We start from the raw sequence: 22,320 nt of genomic DNA on the forward strand, positions 1-22,320 counted from the left end.
AATCTAGTGGGTCGCTCGCTTCACCGTTATGTGAAGTGAGCTCCCCCCCCCCCCCCCCGTCCGTCTTTCCCCTCGCTCAGCACATCGCGCTGTGCTGAGCGGGGGGAGAGATGTGTGCTGAGCGGTCTCTGTTAAGATCGCTCAGCACACATCTCTCCCATCAGTACCCCCTTTATGATTAGTTCCTGTCATCCTTTGTGCTGGTAATGTTCTTGGGTGTTGGCTCAGGCTGCTGTAATTTCATTGGCTTGTGTATCTTCAGTGGGTTCTTTCAGGTGGATGACCAGATGTACTTAATAGAGCCTCTCTCAGGGGTCGATGACCAAGGTGAGCATGCTGTCTACAAACATGAACACTTGAGGATGAAGAGAGGAACCTGCCAAGACACCAACAGCAATACTGTGTATGACTATGGGCCTAAAGTGGCAGCAATGCTGAAGCCCCAGTCCTGGGTAAGTAGAAGTGTTTTGATATGTGGAGAGTGAGCTGATGTCAGGCCTCATTGTAAAGGTGGAAGCTGTGCAAGTGTGTACACCAGAGAGATAGGGGAAAGTCCCACGTGTACATACAGCATGCAGATCTGTAATGTCATTATGAGACTGCTAACCTTGTAGGATGTATCTGTGTTGTGTTTATGAGACAGCCTTATGAGTGGTGGAAGAATGTAGCAGATTAGATCAGTGATGTGATTAGTGCTTCCGTATTGTATAAACAGAAATGTAGGACATGCCATGTTAATTCAATTCATAAACACCTCATTATACTTCCGAGTGTTATCCACTCCTATAAATCAATTTTATTAAATTCAATCCAGTAAATCTGTTAATCCAGGTACATTAGGAAGATAATTATTACAATATCATATTTGCTACCTGCATACTACCATTATAGTCTTCTCAAAGTGGCCAATATTGTTCTATATAAGCCATAAACAAATAGAATTCTGTGATAACAAATATAGCTTTTATGAGATATTTAAAAAGTATAAAAAAATTCAACAATAAAATATTTAAATGAGCTATGCTAATGTATAATTTATTTATTGATCAATTTAGGGACAGATTTATCAAAGCTTGGGGAGAGATAAAGTACCAACCAATCAGCTCCAAACTGTCATTTTCAAACACAGCCTGTAACATGGCAGTTAGAAGCTGATTGGTTAGTACAGAGACTATAGTATCGATTGTGTACCGTTAGCATATATACAAATGTCTTCTGGTTTTAGTGACACCAAATAAAGGCTCCAACATACAAACCATTTTGTATTTGCTACTTTGTCATATTTAATAAGTTCATACAATTATCGTTATTTGCTAAAAAAAAATGCAATTGATGCGGTTCGATAATTTTGGTCGCCCAGCTCTTCACAGCGGTTCTGAATTTAGGGATAAATTGAACATTCATGACTAAGCAATTGTTTTACAGTGCATGCTTAAAATTCCAATTATATAATTTTAAGATAGTTTGCTATATGTAAACATTGTTCATCAACAATATATTTAACATACAATTAAAATTCATCTGATGAGTGTAAAGTAGCATTAACACTTATTCCATCAGTTTTCAATGACCAAGTTCTGCCCCTTTACAAAAGCAGCTGTCCAGAAGCACCCTTTGGCTTCTGGCCAGGACTGTAATACAGCAATCCCTGGTAAGTGACTGCATGAAGCTGCCAACATGGCTTCCAAAGAGGATGATTTTGTTTTCACCCTACTTGGCCAGGTGGCTTTAAAGCTAAACCTATAGTGAAAGGAGTGATTACTGATTATACTGATGCACTAAATGAAATCCTGTTCTGTTTCTATGAAATTGAAAGCTGTAATAATGTATATGTATTATAGAGATTTGCCCCTCTGCACACTGGCATCAGATATGTGGAACTGTTCCTGGTGGTTGACAACACTGAGGTACGTTCAGGATCTTGGAGATAATTAGACTACAAGTATTTATTTATGTGCGCACATTGTCTTACCATCTGCTCTCATACCTTTCCAGTACCTCAAATACAAAGACATCCCCACTCTCCAGCATCGCATGAAAGAGATTGTCAACCATGTAGATAAGGTGAGGGCTTTAGCCTGACATGCTGTTCTACTCTGGGATTTAGATGAGCAAGTGTTACAGTTTGGTGAACAACTTGTTTAGTGGCTGAATCACTACAGTTTCTAGGGAACATATGTATCAAGCTTTTTTTTCTCAGAAAATTATGTAGAAACTGGAGTTTCTGCATTATTGTATGGTTTGTGGCTGTGTACTAATAGCATAATGCAGGAGATTTCTGTGAATGGGCACTATGATCTCACCCCTATGTATAAAACCATGAAAAGTGAAGCTTCTCAGAGTTTGGCCACGTTATATTACACCATCTTCAGATGAAGTAAACTCCTTTAAGTCTATGTTGGCATGGTAGCGGGAGAAAAATCCATCTGTGTTCCCCACCTGCAGTCTCTGTCCAGTGCGGACCTCAATTCCGGAAACTCATACTGTGCACATGCACAGCATCAGATTCCCCCAGGGGAGTGAAGAACTCCTCCAAAATGCAGGGGAAATAACTCCCAGGGACTGTGGTTATCGCTATCACTGTCCCTGCGGATTTTCCTACATACATAGTGGGGATCGATTCATTAAAAAGATCTGCCACAAAACGAAATGTTAAAAATTGCGGCAGTTTGCGATTATTAATACATACAGTACATACCTAAATATGAAAAGTGGATGTGTTGCCCATAAGCAACCAATCAGATTCTAGCTATCATTTTTCGTTTCTCTATTACATTCTAGAAACTAAAATCTAATTGGTTGCTAAATACAACACAACCTCTTCTCTGGTTTAGAAGCTTCAGTAAATCTACCCCTTAGTGCAATCCTGGTCAACCTGATGTGAAAGTACAAGTCCTAGCATACCCTACCACAGTTTTGCTATTAGGGGGGATGCTAAAACTGTGACAGGGCATGCTGGGATGTATATGTAGAGCCAAAGGTTGGCTAGACTTGCCTTAGTGTTATATAAAGTTTTTGGAATTTAACTTTGATCATTTAGATGTATATGACATAGGTGAATTATTAAATAATACATGATAAAATTCTGTGTTTTGTGATTTCCATCAGCTGTACCGTTCCTTGAATTTCCGAGTTGCTCTTATTGGTATGGAGGTTTGGACCAAACGTGACAAGATAGTAGTGAGCCCCAATGCTGGTGTAACTTTAGACAATTTCCTGAACTGGCGCAAGAAGGACCTTCTACGAACAAAAGTCCATGATAATGCCCAGCTCATCACGTAAGATTGATGTGTAATAAATGTTTGCCTGCTATTTTAGAATTTTTCTGTGAACCCTATGTTTTTTTTAATCATGCGGCGTCATTGACAGACATTACTGGTGTGGTTTTACTTCTTTGATGGAATTTTTAAACATCTTTGACCTCTTTATGTTTACACATAGTGGGGTGGACTTCGAAGGGAATACTGTCGGCCTGGCCACCAAACTTGCAATGTGTACTGGTGACTCTGGAGCTGTAAACCAAGTGAGTGGAATGGAGATTTGTTTCTATTGAATTTGTAATGTACACAGAACCCTTTGGGATACATAGTAATATTACACAATTACCTGACAATAGGCCGGATTCTGAGTCACAGGAAGCGGTTTCCGTATGTACGGCTTTGCCAATTGCACATCTGCGACTTGGTGCTAATACCGCTATAAACTGTTACCTTGTGTATATCTGTGCTTGTGAATGTGCAAGGACTGAGACGCCCACTTCGAGTGTCTCCAGACGCTGCATTTGTGCTTGGTGCCTCTTTAGACACCACTATCGGTCGCACCATGGGAATTTGCACCAGCCCTATGTTAGGTGCAGATTTGCATCCGAGTATGGCTTCCAAAGAGAGCGATTAAGCAAATGTGTACACAGACACTTCAGCAACACTCCTTTAAAACAGCCATAAAATGGACCATCTCCATGCGTTTCATGAGCCACCTTCCTGTCACTGCCCAGAAACGCCCAATCCATTTTCAATACACTTCTGGGTGCATACGTCTGATATCACAACTGCAACTCTGTACAAGCACAATTGGGGTACGACTTAGACTCGTGTGCAGTGAAAAAAAAGACAACTATGTCCCATATTGACATTGGGCCTGATTCTGATTTTCAAGAACAGCAAAAAAAAGCAAGCAACTGGGCAAAACCATGTTGCACTGCAGGTGGGGCAGATGTAACATGTGCAGAGAGAGTTAGAATTGGGTGCGGTGTGTTCAAACGGACATCTAAATTGCAGTGTAAAAATAAAGCTGTTTAATATTTGTGGGCTACATGCAGAAGCAACCAGAATATACCCTGCACAAAAACAATAAAAATGTATTTGCTCCCCATGTGTGGCAACATAATTTGTTTCATACACAAAGGGGGTAATTCAGACCTGATCGCTGCTGTGCGATTTCGCACAGCGGGTGATCAGATCTGAACTGTGCATGCGTATACACTGCAATGTGCAGGTGTGACAAATGGCTGCAAAGTGGATCACTGGTCAGTGACAGGTTTGTGAAAAGGATCCATTCACATGGGCATATGCAAGGAGATTGACAGGAAGAGGGCATTTGTGGGTGGCAACTGACCGTTTTCAGGGAGTGTCTGGAAAAACGCAGGTGGGATCAAGCGTTTGCAGGGAGGGTGTCTGACGTCAAATCCGGCCCCGAACAGGCTGATGTGATCGCACCGGCTAAGTAAGTCCTGTGCTGCGCAGAGACTGCACAAAATCTGTTTGTACAGCTCTGCCACACATGCGTTCGCACACTTGCTCAGCAAAAATACACTACCCTGTAGGCGGCGACTATCTGTGAACGCAGGACTGCAAAAAATCGCTGCCTAGCGATCAGATCTGAATTACCCCCAAAGTTACTTGTTTTTTTTTTTTGTTTACTTACAAAGCTGAATCAGGCCCATAGTATATAACCCAGAATCTAGCCCTATTGTACTGATTCTTGAACAGGCCATTTTTTTAGTCCATAACTCCAAAAATTACCAAGCATTATTTAATTTTTAATAACCTAGGACCACAGTACAAATCCCATTGGGGCTGCGTCCACCCTGGCACACGAAATGGGGCACAACCTTGGCATGTCTCATGACGAAGATTTGGAAGGATGCAGCTGTGCCGTCAGTCGAGAAAAAGGAGGTTGTGTCATGTCGAAGATTGTTGGGTGAGCGCAAAATGATTTACAAGGTCTTTTATACGAGCCTTAATGGCTTTCCATATGTTTCTAATACATAGCGAGTGTGCATATACTCTGATTACCATTTGTGCCTGTTATGACTGCATCTAAATTTATGTGTGTTCTCTGACCCACAGCATAGTGTATCCCAAAATCTTCAGCAGCTGCAGCCGGAAAGACCTACAGACTTTCCTAAGTAATATAAGCCCCAGCTGTCTCTTCAACGTCCCAGACAGTAATCAGCTATTTGGGGGTCCAGTCTGCGGAAATGAATTTGTGGAAAGTGGAGAGGAGTGTGACTGCGGAACACCTGAGGTAACCATTCCATATAATACCGGCAACTGTGCTCAAGTATCTACATATCAAAAGAGAGCAGTAAAAGCTAATTCAGCCCCACATATGGCAGATTGTAGTTTGCTGTTTCTTCATCTCTGCTTCTTTTATACTGACAGGAATGCACTAACCCGTGTTGCAATGCTACCACATGCAGGCTGAAGGAAGGAGCAGAGTGTGCACAAGGAGAGTGCTGCCAGCAGTGCAAGGTACACATATCATGCCAATGTCTTCAGCCTTGTGGTGGTCAAAAAACACTGGATCCTTGGTAGCGTGTGATTGCAAACAATGACATGTTTAATGCTATGTTTCCATCCATGAAGCTACTTGGTAAGAAAATAAAACCGGTTATCAATCGGATATCTTCCTTTTACTAGATCCGTCCAGTTGGGGAAATGTGTCGCAAGAGAAAGGGAGAGTGTGACCTGCCTGAATATTGCTCTGGAAACTCTGCCCAGTGCCCCGAGGATGCTTTTCAGGAGAATGGAGCGTCCTGTGCATCTGGGAGCAGCTACTGTTACAATGGAGACTGCCCATCTCTTGCTCAGCAATGCAAGGCACTGTGGGGATCAGGTATATGTTCAGGCCTTGTCATGGTGTACAAGCTAACTTAATGTTGGCTGCTGATTGACTGTAGGTTAGGGCAACGAATTGTATCCTATGAGTTATAGATGTATGCCTCATTTTGTGTGTGTGTGTGTGTGTGTGTGTGTGTGTGTGTGTGTGTGTGTGTGTGTGTGTGTGTGTGTGTATAAAGATACTTCACGGACATGTACTGGAGCATTTGTTGCATTGTATGTAATTTTTAATATGTAGTATTAAACTTACCAAGTTGTATTATTTTGTTATGTAGATGCACAAGTTGCCCCAGATACATGCTTCAGGAGCAACATTCATGGCAACAAACATCTGCACTGCAAGAAAACGGAGCATGGATTTCAAGGCTGTAGAGCTAAGTATGTGTCACCAGTGGCGCCCTTCCCTGTTGCGGACAGCAGGCAGGCAGGGAGAGAGAACTGACTGCTGCTGCTTCAGCAGCCTCTCTTCCCCAGCACAGCACATGCAGCAGCAGTCAGCCTCTCTCCTATGTGCGGTGATTGATTGATAAATATATAATGATTATTTTTAATCTGCTAATGAAAGAATAGAAAAGACCGTGTATTGTGCCTGTGAATAATGAAATCGTGCCTTTCATACTTTGGATTCAATTTGTTTTGTTATGTAATCATGCTTTAGTTATGCGGCATACAATAAAAGATTGTTAAGTACATGTATTCTTGTGTTTGTCTTCTTCTAGGGATGCGAAATGTGGCAGAATACACTGTATAAGGGGCACGGAATTCCCTATAACTAACAACAAGTATATGATGAAACTTCAAGGCGGCCAGGAGTGTAAGGTGGCTGAGGTTGCTGATGAGGAGAGAGGGATCACTCCTGATCCTGGCATGGTTTCAACAGGGACAAAGTGTGGCACAGGAATGGTAAGATGTATGCAAGTATTCAGCTTCATGTAACTGGCTTTATCTCGCCTCATTACACGGCTAACGTCTGATGCTCTTGACATTTTGTGAAATGTGCCTATAATTCTTTACAAGCCTGACAGGGCCTGCAACAGAACTCTAAATTACAATTAACCTATGTTGTAGGTGTGTTTTGATGGTGAATGCCAGGATTTATCGGTGTATGGAGAACAGAACTGTTCTGCAAAGTGCAACAACAGAGGGGTATGTATACATGTCATCATTATTAACTACTGACTTAACATGTAGCAGAAGTTCTGGCAGTTTGTTTATTAGAGAAATGAGTGAAATTTGAGTGTGTGAAGCATGATCCAAACCCACTATTTTGGTGACACCACTACTTAGTAACTCCCCGCTCCCCAACTAACTGTACCTGGGGCTCATATGTTCCCAATAAACCTTTGATGTCTCAGTAATAGTCCCTTCTATAGAAGTGGCAGTCAGGAGAATTTGAATGCCATTGCTACTGCTACCCAGGTGTCAATTGTTAGTAATTGCATCGAAAACTAATTTTTTATCCATTTCATTGGCTGATTGTGGTACACATTGTAGAAAGTATTACCTGCTTACAGCCATGCGTTGCTTGCAGTTGATTGGTCAGCTTTGGTAGCTGTCCAGTGAGTTAGAAATGATTGCACACTTGTTATCAGTATTGGGATACAGAAGTTTCTTGAGAGCATTGGCTGGGAATGGTTCATTTCTGAAGATCAAGTGCTGGACATTTCTCACATGCTGTTAGTTGGGGAATTTTCGATAAAACACACTGCTTCATAAATATGGCTCCCGTTGCCTTACAGTAGAAATGATTATTATCTTTCTATAGATTTGTAACCACAAGCAACAGTGCCACTGTGATCCTGGCTGGGCACCACCATACTGCGACCACAAATTTACAGAGAACTATGCAGGTATGAAACTTCCTGTTACTAATCTGTCACTGTTACCATGACTCTAAACTCTCTAATAGCATCTCAATCATTAGGACATAGCACTTAAGTAAATCAATTTAAACCTCAAGTTGTCTTTCTTTAGCCAGTGTTCTTGGGATCAGCTTGGTGTACCTGGCCAAATAGGGCATCACAGGTTAGTATGTGAGCCAGCCATGTGCAGTCATGGCAGTGTAAGCTACGCCACTTGATCACAATAAGGGGCCAAACAAACTAGCATTTATTATTAAAACTCATCACAAGGTCCGACAGTGCAAGTACAATATCTTGGTGCAGCACAGTATTTCTCAGCTGTTTTACATACTGTACGGATGTGTCCACATAAAGTTGCACTAAACATCCCTTCTAGACACATGCGACTTGGCTTACACCGAGTATTTCTGTCGCAGGAATGTGCATCTTTGTTGCAATGCGAGTGGACTAAACCGCTTCACGAGACTGTGCTAATTAACTTGATATGTGACACTTGTACATCTGTGTGCAGCTGAGTCTGAATAATTTTTGATTCTACGATGCAGCTGCTTTTTTATTTTGCCAAATTCCGTTGTGCTTCAGATACAGAATCAGTCGCACACAGATATACAAGTGTCGCATATCACCCCAAGCCCTTGCGCAGCATTGCCTATTGTGGCTCCCCATTTTTCCTTTAACTGTTTACCAAGTCCCCCCCCCCAAAAAAATAAATAATAATAATAATAATAAATAAATATATATATATATATATACACACACATTTGTACAGTATCCACCTATTGTGTACACATTTTTGTAATGTATAAATGCTTGGCAGTACGCTTTAGTGTGCATTAGCTGTATTTACAATTTTTTTTCTTTAGTTTTCCTTTTTGTTAATTGGTCTTTATCATTGATTATTGTTTTTTCCTGTTACAACTTTTGAGTATATTTTACTAATAGAATAAACTTGTTACAGAGAATGACAAAGGGGTTCTAGTTATTGGAATTCTAGTCGCTGTTTCTCTCTTAGCCATCATTGTTGCCATAAGCATTTTCTACTACAAGAAAAGACAAAGGAAATTTCCAGAAAAAAGGTGAGCAGTGCTTAAAGGAATGAATCAGTAAGCTGGCAATTTGTTGAACAAAATTCCATTTAAATCCGTGGGAGCAGACTGTTTCCTATCAAATCATTAGGGTTTTGTCCAATGAACACATATCTAAGAACAAAATGTATTTTTTTATGTTGTTGCTGAAATATGTTACAGCTATACTCTTCCTGAACTGAATCATTCTGTGATGAGGTTTCATGTTACAAACTAATTGCCATCAGCATTCCTGAGCCTTATGACCAATTATTGATTAGATTTTATGTCAGAGTAAATCAGCCTTTTGTGGTGTTCATCAGCATTATGCTAATACAGCAGTATGAGTCATTGTTTTACCTTGGCAGCTCTCTGCTTCTATCTGAATCATACCATGATACATTTTGGAAGTTGATCAAATCTGTCTAATGCTATGCTAGAGTCTCTTTGATGTGGTTGCAACATGGAGAGTGCTGCTTAGGGTAGATACCCCCACTGGTGTTTGAATTCTGCTTTTCACAGGTTTTTTTTAATAAATGCAAAGGATTGGAGATCATATAGAAGGGGAGAAGGAGGTGAAATATGTCATAGAAAAAATAGAGTTCAGAGGGGTACTCAAAAGCCTCTCTGCTCGCTACATCATGGGCCATGTGACTGATATTGCCATGGAAATTATCAGTCATTAATAGTAATCTGAAGACTTTAACCATAAAAAGTAATTACTAGTGAATTACGTAAAGGTGTGTACACACGGTAAGATCTTTTCTTCCGATTCTGACTATATAGTCAGAATCGGAAGAAAAGATAGTGCAGATCGCAAGGTGACAGTCACCTTGCGATCCCGATCCGATGCCGATGCGCGGCCCCGCGCGGTCGGCATCGGCCGAAAAAATAGGCTGTGCAGGCAAGTCAATCCTGACTATCTCTATAGAAGAGATAGTCAGGATTGACACTTAGCCAAAATCGCACAGAACCAGGATCGCAAGCACACTCATTATGTGCTTGCGATACTGGCTAAGTGCCGACCCGGCCCCCTGTCGCACAGTGAGAATCGGATAAGTCCGAATCTCACCGTGTGTACACGCCCTTACAGCAAAAAAACAAACTTTATTTTTTCTTGGGATTGCTGCTCTTAACTGTCCAAACTTGTTACAATGTTAAGCTAACTTCTGCTCTCCAAAGCATCAAAAGCAAGAGTAATTTGTAAGATGTTTGAATGCCCATTTAATCAGATGTCATTGTTTTGTTGGAAAAGGTTGACACATGTTCATACATGTATGTCCTTTTTAGTAAAGCACTACTGCTGATCTTGATACTTTTAAATTGGAGCTGAGGAAAGCCCAAAGGTGACCTGAAAATGTATTACAATTTATAATCTACAGCAGTGATTCTCAGCCTCAGTCCTCAAAGCACACTAACTGTCCAGGTTTTAGTGATATCCATGCTTGAGCACAGATAATTTCATCAAAATAACGGAGATCTAAAAGTATGACTATTCTTAAAACCTTGACTGTTATAGACCCATGTACACTGAGCTTTTGACACAGATTATTGCTGGGTTAATCCTGGTCGTGGCTCGATGTAAGAAGGTTTACCCGGGACAAGTGACCCGAGAATCCAACACGGCTAGCTTGCAGGGTTGGTCCTGGGAAGGATCTGGGTCACAGTGTAGTGTAAATGGGTAAGCCGGGTTGATGTGACCTGGAATAGGAAAAGGTGGCGCTTGGAGATCATTTCATCTCCAAGTGCTGCCTCCGCATGCGTCGGTGATGTTACCAACCCGGCATATGGTCGGCCCGTTGTCTGAAAGGGGTCTCAGCAGAGTCGCACTCGGGAAGAAGCTGTGTACAAATCCCATGTGCGACTCTGCATTTAGTTATAAAAGCGTTATCAGTGTGCCTTGAGGATCGTGGTTGGGAATCACTGATCTACAGTCTCACAAATATACTGAACCTCATTTACAAAGAACACGAGATATGCAGTGAAAAATTACCTGCATTTGCATTATTGTGCATCATTTAAACCCCATTTATAGTTTAACCTAATCAAGACAGCTAAAGGACATTGGATCTGCCTTTATTACATGTAACTTTATCTGAGTTTGAAGATTTATTTTGTACTTCCTAACTGAGGCCCACTGTGTTTCATCATTACCTCTTCTGGACCACAACCGGTCACTGGCTTCGGCCACTTCCTGCAGCTGTGCGGGCTCCTTCCTGTTCAGTGGGTCACAACTTTTGTGGTTTTGCTACAGCTGTGTGCTATGGTTTATATATGTTTATTTCTGGAGGAAGAGGAACTGATGATATAGACTGGTCAGCATCAAGAGAATGACTCAATACTTTGCAAACATCCCGTTTCTTTTTTTTTTTCTTTTTTTTTCCAGGTCATGTGATTAACACTTTTAAACCCAGTGATTGCTTAGGTTGATTGTGAATACTCCATATACAGGGCAATTATGTCCATTCCTTATTTTTCAATGTTGTTAGCAATTAATAAAGTCATTATTAATGCTGATGTCATTGATTAAAAACATGTGTTTAAAAATATGTTTGGGAGACAGGAGGGATGAATTCCCTGTCATGAACTTGGGTGTGGATTGAAGGATAGACTACATAGATAGACAGTCAATAGGTCAGCACCAGATAGTCAACAGGCAAAAGTCAACAGGTTTCTCTACCATGAGATCTCTACCATGAGATCTCCAGGACCAGGCTTACCACCTCTCCAGCTGAGAACATGCCCCTGGGCCTAACCCTCAAGATGAGCAGGGAACTGTGCGGGGAGAGCACCAGGACCAGGTTCAGCAGGGACATCTCCATTGCTCCTGAGTGTGCTCCCCACATTCTCATACCCACCCGTACTATGATCTTGGCAAAATAATGTTATTCCAATTTTCCTTGTGCCACTGGTTACATGCAAATGTTTTTTTCCCTCCTGTATTTTTTTTTTCTTTTCTCTTCCACCCCACTGTGTGCTTTTCCTGTAATGTTTACCTCAACTGATTGCACACCCTGCCATTGCGCCCTACATACAGGGTACATCACACAGGTGTCAGTTTTCCCATATATGCACTGGGCCCTTTTATGGCTCACCTCCCACACTGTAACCTTCGAAGTGCGCCCAACATGCCTGCCTAATCTGGTACACTTGTGGATGGGATGAAAAATACATGGACCTGGTGGTTTTGTTTGAACCCTACTCTGAACTTTAGGACTCTGAAATCACCCCCATTTTGTGTCATCTCTTCTAGGGGTAAACTATTTCACCCTGGGCAATCCTACGCTGTGCGCCCAAGATGGCTGCCACACCTGGTACCTTGTGAGGGTGGAATACACAACCCTTGGAAGTTATTACCCAAAATGCCACCAATCATGCATTATGCTTTCTGTGCGCTTAAGGTTTTATTTTATGTCTGTGTGGCTTATCTATTGCTGTATTACTTAAATCCCCTGTATTATGTGCATTGTTTTTGATGTCTGTAAAGCGCCTTGAGTCCTGTTGGAGAAAGAGCGCTATATAAATAAAATTATTATTATTTAAATAGTCGACATGCAAATGGTCGACACAGAAAAGGTTGACTTATTTATTTAGTTACTCTATTCGTAAAACTCCACTGGGTGCCTAACCATAGCCTTTCCTCTAGTGCCTAAGGCTACGGCCACACATAGCGGTCAAGCGGGTCCCACTGAACGGGACCTGCTTGGCCGGGAGGGGGGTTTTGTGTTCACACAGATCCTGTTCTGCGGGATTCCGCAGAACAGGATCCGGCCAGTGACACACGGAATTTCAATAGCACACATGCTGCAGTTGGATCCGGTGGTGGCGGGACTGCCACACATGTGTAGGCGCCTGCATAGGCGCCCATGTGCAGTCTCCTTGCGGCCAAGTGGGACCCGCTTGGCCGCTATGTGTGGTCGTAGCCTAACCCTGACCAGCCCCTTCAGCAGTCTAACCCTAACTGGTCCCTCCAGCAGCTAAGGCCTAACCCTAATCCTAACCCTAAAAATCATGAAAAACCATGTGTTGAACCTTTCTGTTTTGACAATTTGACCCTGTCAATCTATTGCCTGTCGACCATCTGGTGTCTACATATTGACTACCATTCAGATACCTATGAACTTTACAAGTTTCCAATGCAGCTGTCTTTTTTTTTATCCATTTGCTGCTCTAAGCTAGTTCAGTGACAGTGTTTTTTTATTTTAGGACGGCCACTCCTGGTTCAGGATCTGGATTGTCCAATCCTTTATTCCAAGACAGCGGTAGCAGCAAGCCTTTCATCAAGAGGGATGCCTTCAGTCACCTGATTGGGCATCCTCGGTTGATTGCCAGCACGTCTAATCTGCAAGACTCCAGCGCTGCATTCATCACTATAGTCCCCAGTGATGACACAGTGAAGGTGAGAGCTGAGAATATCAATATATAAAAATTGAATTATTAATTTTGCCAAGGTCACATGATCTTCTACATTATGAAAAAAGTAAGGTATCTTTTTTTTCCCTAATAATCCATCATAGGAGATACGTTTTTTTACTTTCAATGTTATTATTAACACCTATTGGTAAATATCTACAGTGCTGCACAGGTAATGTTAGCCTTAGAAGGTTACAATTTACACCTCATCTTCAGTGTGCTGTTACTTCTTCCATGCGTAATGTTATTTATTTATAAAGCTAATGGGAGTTGATTGGTGAGGGTTTTTTTTTCACATTCTAACGTTACAGCACCTAATATTGGATACTTGTGTATAGAATATGCCATTTTTGCGATGGTACCTAGATTTACAGTTTATTTTGTCATTCTGTTTAGCCCCATTTTCTTGATGCACCTCTTCAGTAGAATATTTTACCATGTCATCTCAGTGTATACACTGTAATTACCCAAACTTGTTGTTGAATATCACTTTTTTGTTCATTAGTATATATATTTTAAGAATTCATATCATCCTTTCTGCCTAGCTCTGATCTTTCCTGATTTAGGCCAATTTGAGAGGTATGACTTCAGGGAGTATCAGGAGGTATGTCCTGCCCACCTTGGTGCATTTAGTAGTGCCGGGGCATGACAGGAAATATCCTTGGTCACATGAACACTGTTCTGATTTTTCCAGTGACAATGTTGGGAGTCTTTTATTTAGCACTCTTCAGGCACCAATGTCAGGAAACTTTGCTCTGATAATGGTGAATAAACAGCACCAAAACCTTAAGAATAATTAATTTGCACTGAATAAGATGCATTCCAGAACCTGTTCTGGAGCTTATTTATGTGTGCGACAAGCTTTCTGTTATTAAATTGCCATATAATCCGTGACAAAATGACTTCTAAAGTACCACTAATTGCTACTTTACATTTTAGTACTTTTTATTGCTTAATTTAGTTAGATTGAATTACTATATTTGTGCAGACAGTCTAGGTTAGGAAATATACACTTTCATTATTGGTACACTAAATATTAAATAAAGAAAGTAGTTTGTGACTTAAGGCCAGTACTGACGGGAGAGATGTGTGCTGAGCGATCTTACCACAGAGCTCTCCGCATACATCTCACCCCCCCCCCCCGCTCAGCACAGCGCAGCGCAGTGTGTGCTGAGCGAGGGGGGGGGGGGGGAACGACAGGGTGCCACTCACTTCACACAGCGCTGAAGTGAGTGACCCACTAGATTGAGCCTGCATGCGTATCGCTATCGCTGGTTGGCATACACACGACAGATCCATGCTTAAAATCGAAGCAATCTAGTCAGATTGCTTAGATTTTAAACACGGATCTCTCCATGTGTACCCCCCTTTACTCTATTTCCTAGTTGGATTTTAAAGCAATTTGCTAAGCATTGAATCCAGTAGTGTATTGCTGTCTTGGTCTACATCTGTTTCTTGCTTTGATGGTCTTTGTTTTTGTCTTACAGAGTCCCTCATTCATCTCCAGTCCCCAGCCGGTGACTCCTATATCTATCCCCAAATCCCCACAGGTAATTTGCTTTTTGGTTTTAAGTAATAAAGTTTTGTCTGAACTCTTAGTAAATATATGTGCTATGTGCAGGTCATTTGATGCCTATAGGTTTTACCATGTCATTGCCATTACTGTACAGTCTTCCTCTCACAGGGTTTTATCCAAGCTGTCAGCAGTGTTTAGTGTCAGACTTACAGTGAATGGGAAAAGACCTTCCATTTATTAATGTTTTCATCCTCAGGGATGGTTAGTAACTATAGTGGTCTGTTTACTAAGCCTTGGATGGAGATGAAGTGGACGGAGATAAAGTACAGGTTGAGTATCCCTTATCCAAAATTCAAAATGACTAATTTTTGGGTCCCCTTCTGAGATAATGACACATATCTATATATATTATATTGGGTGTGGTATGGTATGCCGGCGGCCGGGCTCCCGGCGACCAGCATACCGGCGCCGGAAGCCCGACCGCCGGCATACCGACAGCGTGGGGAGCGCAAATGAGCCCCTTGCGGGCTCGCTACGCTCGCCACGCTGTGGGCACAGTGGCGAGCTATGCGCGCAGCGCTATTTATTCTCCCTCCAGGGGGATCGTGGACCCCCACGAGGGAGAATAAATGCCAGTATGCCGGCTGTCGGTATATTATATATCTATATCATTTATCTATATATACACATAATATATAATATATATGTCATTATCTCAGTAGGGGACCGAAAAATGTGGGATTTAGAATTTTTGGATAAGGGATACACAACCTGTACCAGTCAATCAGCTCCTAACTGCCATGTCACAGGCTGGGTTTGAAAAATGTCCACTTTATCTCCATCCAAGGCTTAGTAAATAGATCCCAAAGTGTACAGAGATAAAGTACCAACCAAGCAGCTCCTTTTATTTTTCAAACACAGCGTGTAACATGGCAGTTAGGAGCTGATTGGCTGGTAGTTTATCTAGCTCCACTTTATCTCTTTCCAAGGCTTAGTAAATAAACCTCACTGTTTCTACAGCGGGGTACACTGGTATTCCACAGGGAATAACATTGGGGTGTAGAGATGGATCTTGATCCGAGGCACCAACAGGCTAAAGCTTTGACTGTTCCCAGGAGGCACTGCATCGCCTCCTCTATAGCCCCGCCTCCAGGAACTGGAGCTCAGTTTGTAAGTTGGTGCCTGCAGTGCAGGTCACTAACGGGGGTGGGCTGCGCTATGCAGCCCTAAAAGTGCTTTTTAAGAAGACTTCAAGGGCCACAGCACTTATGTCATTCTGACATGCTTTGCTGCGGCTCCATCACCTCCCTCAGCAGCACTGCAAACTCCTGCGGCCTGGTTCCCGGGTACTTGCAGCGGGGACGCACCGGTTTCTAGGCATACCACCGCTGCTGCTCTCCTGGATCGCGTAGCTGCATGACGGGGAGGAGTTAAGAGGGTCCCCCAGGTGGGACCCGCCGGTAAATCGCAATCCGGTAGCGGTCCCAAGAGACGGACCGCGCCGCTAGCGTGGACACTGTGGCCGTACAGAGACCCCACTATATCCACCAGGGCAGGGAGCACAGGTCAGATTTACTAAAAATCCGTTTGTAATAGGCTCCATAGTACCCGATGGTGAAGTCCAGCAGATGGGGATAAGGCGCTGACCCGTAGCCCCTCCCCCAGCTCCGGGTGCCATCTACTGCTGGTGTTCCCGCCCTGGAGCTGCTTTTCTCTCTCCCTCACTCCCTGCTGAGATTTTAGCGCCATCTTCACTACTAGCTGGGCTGATCTCCGGGACTGCTGGGCTCCGTCTCCTCTGTAAAACTGCCTGTCTTATCAGCGCTGTGTATTTACAGACACTTAAGTATTCTACATGTCATTTTAGACAGTGTTAGTTACAAATAAGTGTACTGCTATATGAATATTTAGTACAAGTATTCTGTGATATACATCCAGTGTTTACTGTGCAGTTATATCTGTATACATATATGTCTATATGTAGATTTACTAGTCCAGTGCAGTCTTATTGTTTATATGTAATAATTTCTACATTGTATCTGTGACTGTGTGTGCCTATAGCTGCTGTGTGGATTCTATTCTGTGTATCACACGTATTGCTATCACTATATTCTGTACCCTGGGGGGCTAAGTGCATCAGGGTCTCATATCAAATATAGTGTTCCACAGGATCTACTGTTTTGTATTTTTCACTGGGTGTTTCAGTCACCTCACACCGCTTAAATCCTCTGTTTGTGCTCTGCATTTGCTGTCACATAACACTGTTTTTTTTTTAAGGTATTGTGTTTGGCTATATTGTACTGTTGCGCCCTCTGGCTACATTCCCAATAATGGCAGCTACACAGGGTGGGAAATCCGCAGACGCTCCTGCATCATGCTGTGCTGGCGCCATGGATTTGACTGAGAAAAAGGTCTCCGCTGAGGGTTCAGGTACTGGGTGCCCAGCACCTTCCAGTCAGTCTGCAGCACCTGTGGCAAATCAGGACCCACCTTGGGCTGCATTTTCAAATATGCTGACTAGGCTTGTAACACGACTTATGCCTCCTGTGGGGCCTCCTGTGCCATTGCAGCCCCATATTGTCCCTGTAGTTAACCCGCCTTGGGCGGATACTCTCTCTACCCAGTTACAACAATTAAATCAGTCTTTGGTTAGGCAAAAACCTACCCCTCGCCCTGCTGGGGCCAAGGGGTCATCTAAGCGGGCCATTTCTTCCTCACAATCCTCTAATATTTTGGATGATTCTTCCGATGAGGATGGGGATTATACTAATCCATCAGACACTGATACAGTTGCTTCTGATGAGGAATCTACAACTCAAGTTGATGTTCCTGACCAAGTGGAGGCTATCAAACTGATTCTCCAGATTGATGATGAGATTGATCCTCCTGTTACGTATAAGAAACCTGATAAGTTCAAACGTCAGAAGGTTGCTAAAGTAGTTTTACCACATTCTGACCTTTTAATTGACATACGTCAGGAATCCTGGTCGTCTCCAGGAAATACATTTTCCCTGTCCAAAAAGATGCTAGCTCTTTACCCTATCCCTGCGGAGTTGAGTAACAAGTGGGAAACTCCACCGCCGGTGGACTCTCATGTCACCCATCTAGTGGTATCTTCTACTCTGCCTGTCACCACAGTCACCTCACTGAAGGAACCGACAGATAAGCTTGTGGAGGGATGCCTGAAGTCTGTTTACACACTTACCGGTGCTGTGCATAGACCCACTATGGCAGCCTCTTGGGCTGCAAAAGCTATTGAAACATGGGTTCAGGCAATTGAGGATGAGCTACCTCTAAATTTTTCTGACACTGCCAGATAATATCTGTCGTATATTACCACAGCCTCACACTATATTCAGGAGGCGGCCTCTGATGCAGGGGTCATGGCAGCCAAGGCATCTACTACGTCTATCCTGGCTGCCGGATTCTGTGGTTGAGGTCCTGGAAAGTGGACCTGGACTCTATAAAGACCTTGAAGGTGCTTCATTTCAAGGGAGACATACTATTAGGGGAGGATCTGAACAAGATTGTGACTGACTTGGCGACGGCCAAGACGGCGTTTCTCCCAAGTACTAATCCTTCTACCCAGAATGCTAAGAGTACAACTTTTCATTCCTTTTGACCTCCAAGTAAAGCAAAAGGTCAGGCGTACCCGAGACAGGCTCGTACTTCCAAAACCACTAAGCCCAAATCTAAACAATCCTGGGCCGCCCGTTAGCCTGCTTCCAAACCAGCCAAGCCTGCTGCATGATGGGGCGGGCCTCCCCCTGGGGGATCCCAGGGTGGGAGGCCGACTTCTGCAGTTCGCCCAGGCCTGGTTAAAGACCACTTCAGGTACCTGGGTGCGGGAAGTTGTCTCTCACGGGTACGCAATCTCTTTCAAGAGACGTCCACCTCGCCAGTTCTATTCAACGGTTATCCCCTCGGCTCCGTTGAAAGCGCAAGCTCTACACTTGGTTATACAATCCCTCATAGAAACAGCAGTGATAGTGCCGGTACCTCTGTCCCAGAGCGGCAGGGGATACTATTCGACCCTGTATCTAGTTCCGAAACTAAATGGGTATTTCTGGCCTATCCTCAACCTCAAATCATTGAACAAGTTTGTGAGAGTGTCCAAATTCCGTATGGAAACCCTGTGCTCTATTGTGCTGGCCATGGAACCCGAGGACTATATGGTATCCCTGGACATACAGGATGCTTACCTGCACATACCTATTGCCATTTCACATCAGCAATATCTGCGGTTTGCTATTGGCAACCTTCATTTTCAATTCCAGGCTCTACCATTTGGACTGGCCACTGCACCTCAGATTTTCACCAAGGTCATGGCCGTGATAACGGCTATCCTCCGTCGTCAGGGAATCCTGCCGTATCTGGACGACTTGCTGATTCTGGCGAACTCCCAAGATGTCCTCCTCAGTCAACTAGAGATGTCAGTCCAATGCCTACAAGCCCACGGGTGGCTCATCAATTGGAAGAAGTCCTCGCTGGTCCCTACTCAGAGCATGGTGCACCTGGTGGCTCAGCTGGAAACACTCAGCCAAAGACTGTTTCTGTCTCCAGAGAAGGTTGTGAAACTTCAGGACAAGATGAGATGCTTCCTCTCTCGCCAGAGAGTGTCGATACACTCGGCGATGCAAGTACTAGGTTTCATGGTGTCGGCTTTCGACATGGTAGAGTACACTCAATTACACTCTCACCCTCTGCAGAGGTTAATCCTTTCCAAATGGGACTGCCTGCCTCATCGGATCAGGTCGCAAATTATCTCCTTGACTCCGGAGGTTCGTCGGTCACTGAGCTGGTGGCTACAGGACCAACAGTTGAGCAGGGGCCATCCCTTCTGGATCTCCACCTGGGTCCTCCTGACAATGGACACCAGTTTGCGGGGTTGAGGGCGCGGTGTTGGAGAAACACTTTCTCCAGGGTCGGTGGACCAGGGAGGAATCTCTCCTCCCGATAAACATTATGGAATTGCAGGTAGTATTCAATGCGTTGACATTGGCCCTGCGTCTTGTACAGAACAAGTACAATCAGACAGCGCCACCACGGCGGTGTACATAAATCATCAAGGCAGCACTCGAAGCCGCATGGCAATGATGGAAGTGTCAAAAGCCCTCCAATGGGTGGAACGCCATCTGCCAACCATATCGGCAGTGTTCATTCCGGGAGTCCTCAACTGGGAAGCGGACTTCCTCAGTCGTCAGGACGTGCACGCCGGAGAGTGGAGTCTTCATCCCGAAGTCTTTCAACTCCTAGTGGACAAGTGGGGCCTACCAGATGTAGACCTGATGGCATCTCGACACAATCTAAAGGTTCCGGTCTTCGGAGCACGGACAAGGGATCCTCAAGCAGCGTTCGTAGACACACTGGCAATTCCATGGAACTTTCGGCTGCCATACGTGTTCCCTCCAGTGTCACTCCTGCCCAGGGTAATACGGAAGTTCAAGCAAGAAGGAGGAATACTACTTCTAGTTGCTCCAGCGTGGCCCAGACAGCATCGGTTCTCAGACCTGCAGGGTCTCTCAATAGAGCATTTTCTTCTACTTCCTCAACGGCCAGACCTCCTCGTTCAGGGCCCTTGTGTCTACCTGGACCTGGCCAGACTGGCTTTGACAGCGTGGCTCTTGAAGCATCACTCCTGAGAGCCAAAGGATTCTCTGAGGCGGTCATTCAAACTATGTTGAAAGCCCGTAAACCAGCTTTTGCTCGTATTTATTACAGGGTCTGGAATTCTTACTTCACATGGTGTGCTGCTAAGAATTATGATGCATATTCTTTCAAAACTTCCAGACTTTTTGGCTTTTCTGCAACAAGGCCTAGACGTGGGCCTTCGTCTGACCTCTCTCAAGGTTCATATATCTGCCTTGTCGGTGTGGTTTCAGGTGAAAAATTGTGTCTCTTCCTGATGTGCACACTTTCACTCAGGGTGTCCTACGGATTCAGCCTCCCTATGTCCCTCCTGTGGCTCCATGGGATCTGTCTGTAGTCTTAAATGCCCTGCAAGAGTCTCCATTTGAACCTCTTGAGTCTGTGGACCTTAAATGCCTTACGCTTAAGGTCGTGTTTCTGTTGGCTATTGCCTCTGCTAGGAGGGTGTCGGACTTAGGCGCTTTGTCCTGTCGGCCACCCTTTCTGATTTTTAACCGTGACCGGGCAGTTCTTCGAACTCGCCCTGGTTATTTACCTAAGGTGGTATCATCTTTTCACCTTAACCAGAAGATTGTGGTTCCGGCCTTCAACTCTTCTGGTTTGTCCTCCACAGAAAGATCTTTGGACGTGGTACGGGCTCTCCGTATTTATGTGGAAAGGACTGCCTCTATCAGGAGTTCAGATTCCCTTTTTGTACTTTTTGGTTTTCACAAACGTGCCTGGCCTTCGAATAAGCAAACCTTGGCCAGATGGATTAGAATGGTGATTGCACAAGCTTATGTGCAGGCTGGGCTCCCAGCTCCTGCTGCTATCAAGGCCCAGTCTACTCGATCTGTTGGGCGGCCCGCCGTGGCGCGTCCGCAGAACAATTGTGCAAGTCGGCTACGTGGTCCTCAGTGAACACGTTCATCAGGTTCTATGCCTTTGATACTTCCGCCTCCCAGGATGCTTCCTTTGGACGCCAGGTTCTTGTGCCCGTTACAGTGGAATACCAGTGTACCCCGCTGCATAAAAGGAGCTTTATGGTGGATTTACCATTGTTAAATCTCTTTCTGCGAGGTACACTGGATTCCACAGGGCGCACACCTTGACGCACTTAGCGTCTTTGGGTTTGTATGGCATTAGCCGCTAGTCCCTTCTCCTGTCGTGAGAATGTCGTTCTATGTGACTAACATTTACCGTCTCTCTTACCTGCTACTTCATTGGACTGGTTAACTTAACTGAGCTCCAGTGCCTGGAGGCTGGCTATAGAGGAGGCAGTGCAGTGCATCCTGGGAACAGTCAAAGCTTTAGCCCAGGCATGTACAAACTACGGCCCTCCAGCTGTTGTGAAACTACATATCCCAGCATGCCCTGACACAGTTTTGCTGTCAGAGAATGCTAAAGCTGTGTCAGGGCATGCTGGGATGTGTAGTTTCTCAACAGCTGGAGGGCCGCGGTTTGGACATGCCTGCTTTAGCCTGTTGGTGCCTCGGATCAAGATCCAACTCTACACCCCAATGTTATTCCCTGTGGAATCCAGTGTACCTCGCAGAAAGAGATTTAACAATGGTATGTCTACCATAAATCTCCTTTTTTACCTCATGCTGTTGCATAAAAAGCACTAGGGATCTGATTCTGATTCAGTCAACTCTGACAAATTTTCTGCAACTGTATTGCCCACAGCCCCCTGCCCAGTATTATCTGCCCGTGCA

General features: G+C 44.0%; 1 protein-coding gene across 1 annotated transcript in view; it reads left to right on the forward strand.

Annotated features, from left to right (window-relative positions):
* The window catches only part of ADAM8 (ADAM metallopeptidase domain 8), a 45,811-nt gene that overhangs the window by 14,637 nt on the left and 8,854 nt on the right, over window positions 1-22,320 (forward strand). Inside the window, exons 6-21 of the mRNA XM_063958633.1 lie at window positions 263-452; window positions 1,842-1,907; window positions 1,996-2,064; window positions 3,109-3,278; window positions 3,442-3,523; window positions 5,051-5,199; window positions 5,349-5,526; window positions 5,664-5,753; window positions 5,922-6,117; window positions 6,398-6,500; window positions 6,842-7,025; window positions 7,191-7,268; window positions 7,888-7,972; window positions 8,943-9,060; window positions 13,255-13,447; window positions 14,949-15,011. Of these exons, the coding sequence (XP_063814703.1) occupies window positions 263-452; window positions 1,842-1,907; window positions 1,996-2,064; window positions 3,109-3,278; window positions 3,442-3,523; window positions 5,051-5,199; window positions 5,349-5,526; window positions 5,664-5,753; window positions 5,922-6,117; window positions 6,398-6,500; window positions 6,842-7,025; window positions 7,191-7,268; window positions 7,888-7,972; window positions 8,943-9,060; window positions 13,255-13,447; window positions 14,949-15,011 (2,014 nt within the window). The remainder of the gene's footprint in view (window positions 1-262; window positions 453-1,841; window positions 1,908-1,995; window positions 2,065-3,108; window positions 3,279-3,441; window positions 3,524-5,050; window positions 5,200-5,348; window positions 5,527-5,663; window positions 5,754-5,921; window positions 6,118-6,397; window positions 6,501-6,841; window positions 7,026-7,190; window positions 7,269-7,887; window positions 7,973-8,942; window positions 9,061-13,254; window positions 13,448-14,948; window positions 15,012-22,320) is intronic.

Source organism: Pseudophryne corroboree, chromosome 3 (assembly GCF_028390025.1).
Source record: "Pseudophryne corroboree isolate aPseCor3 chromosome 3, aPseCor3.hap2, whole genome shotgun sequence".
NCBI lineage: Eukaryota > Metazoa > Chordata > Amphibia > Anura > Myobatrachidae > Pseudophryne > Pseudophryne corroboree.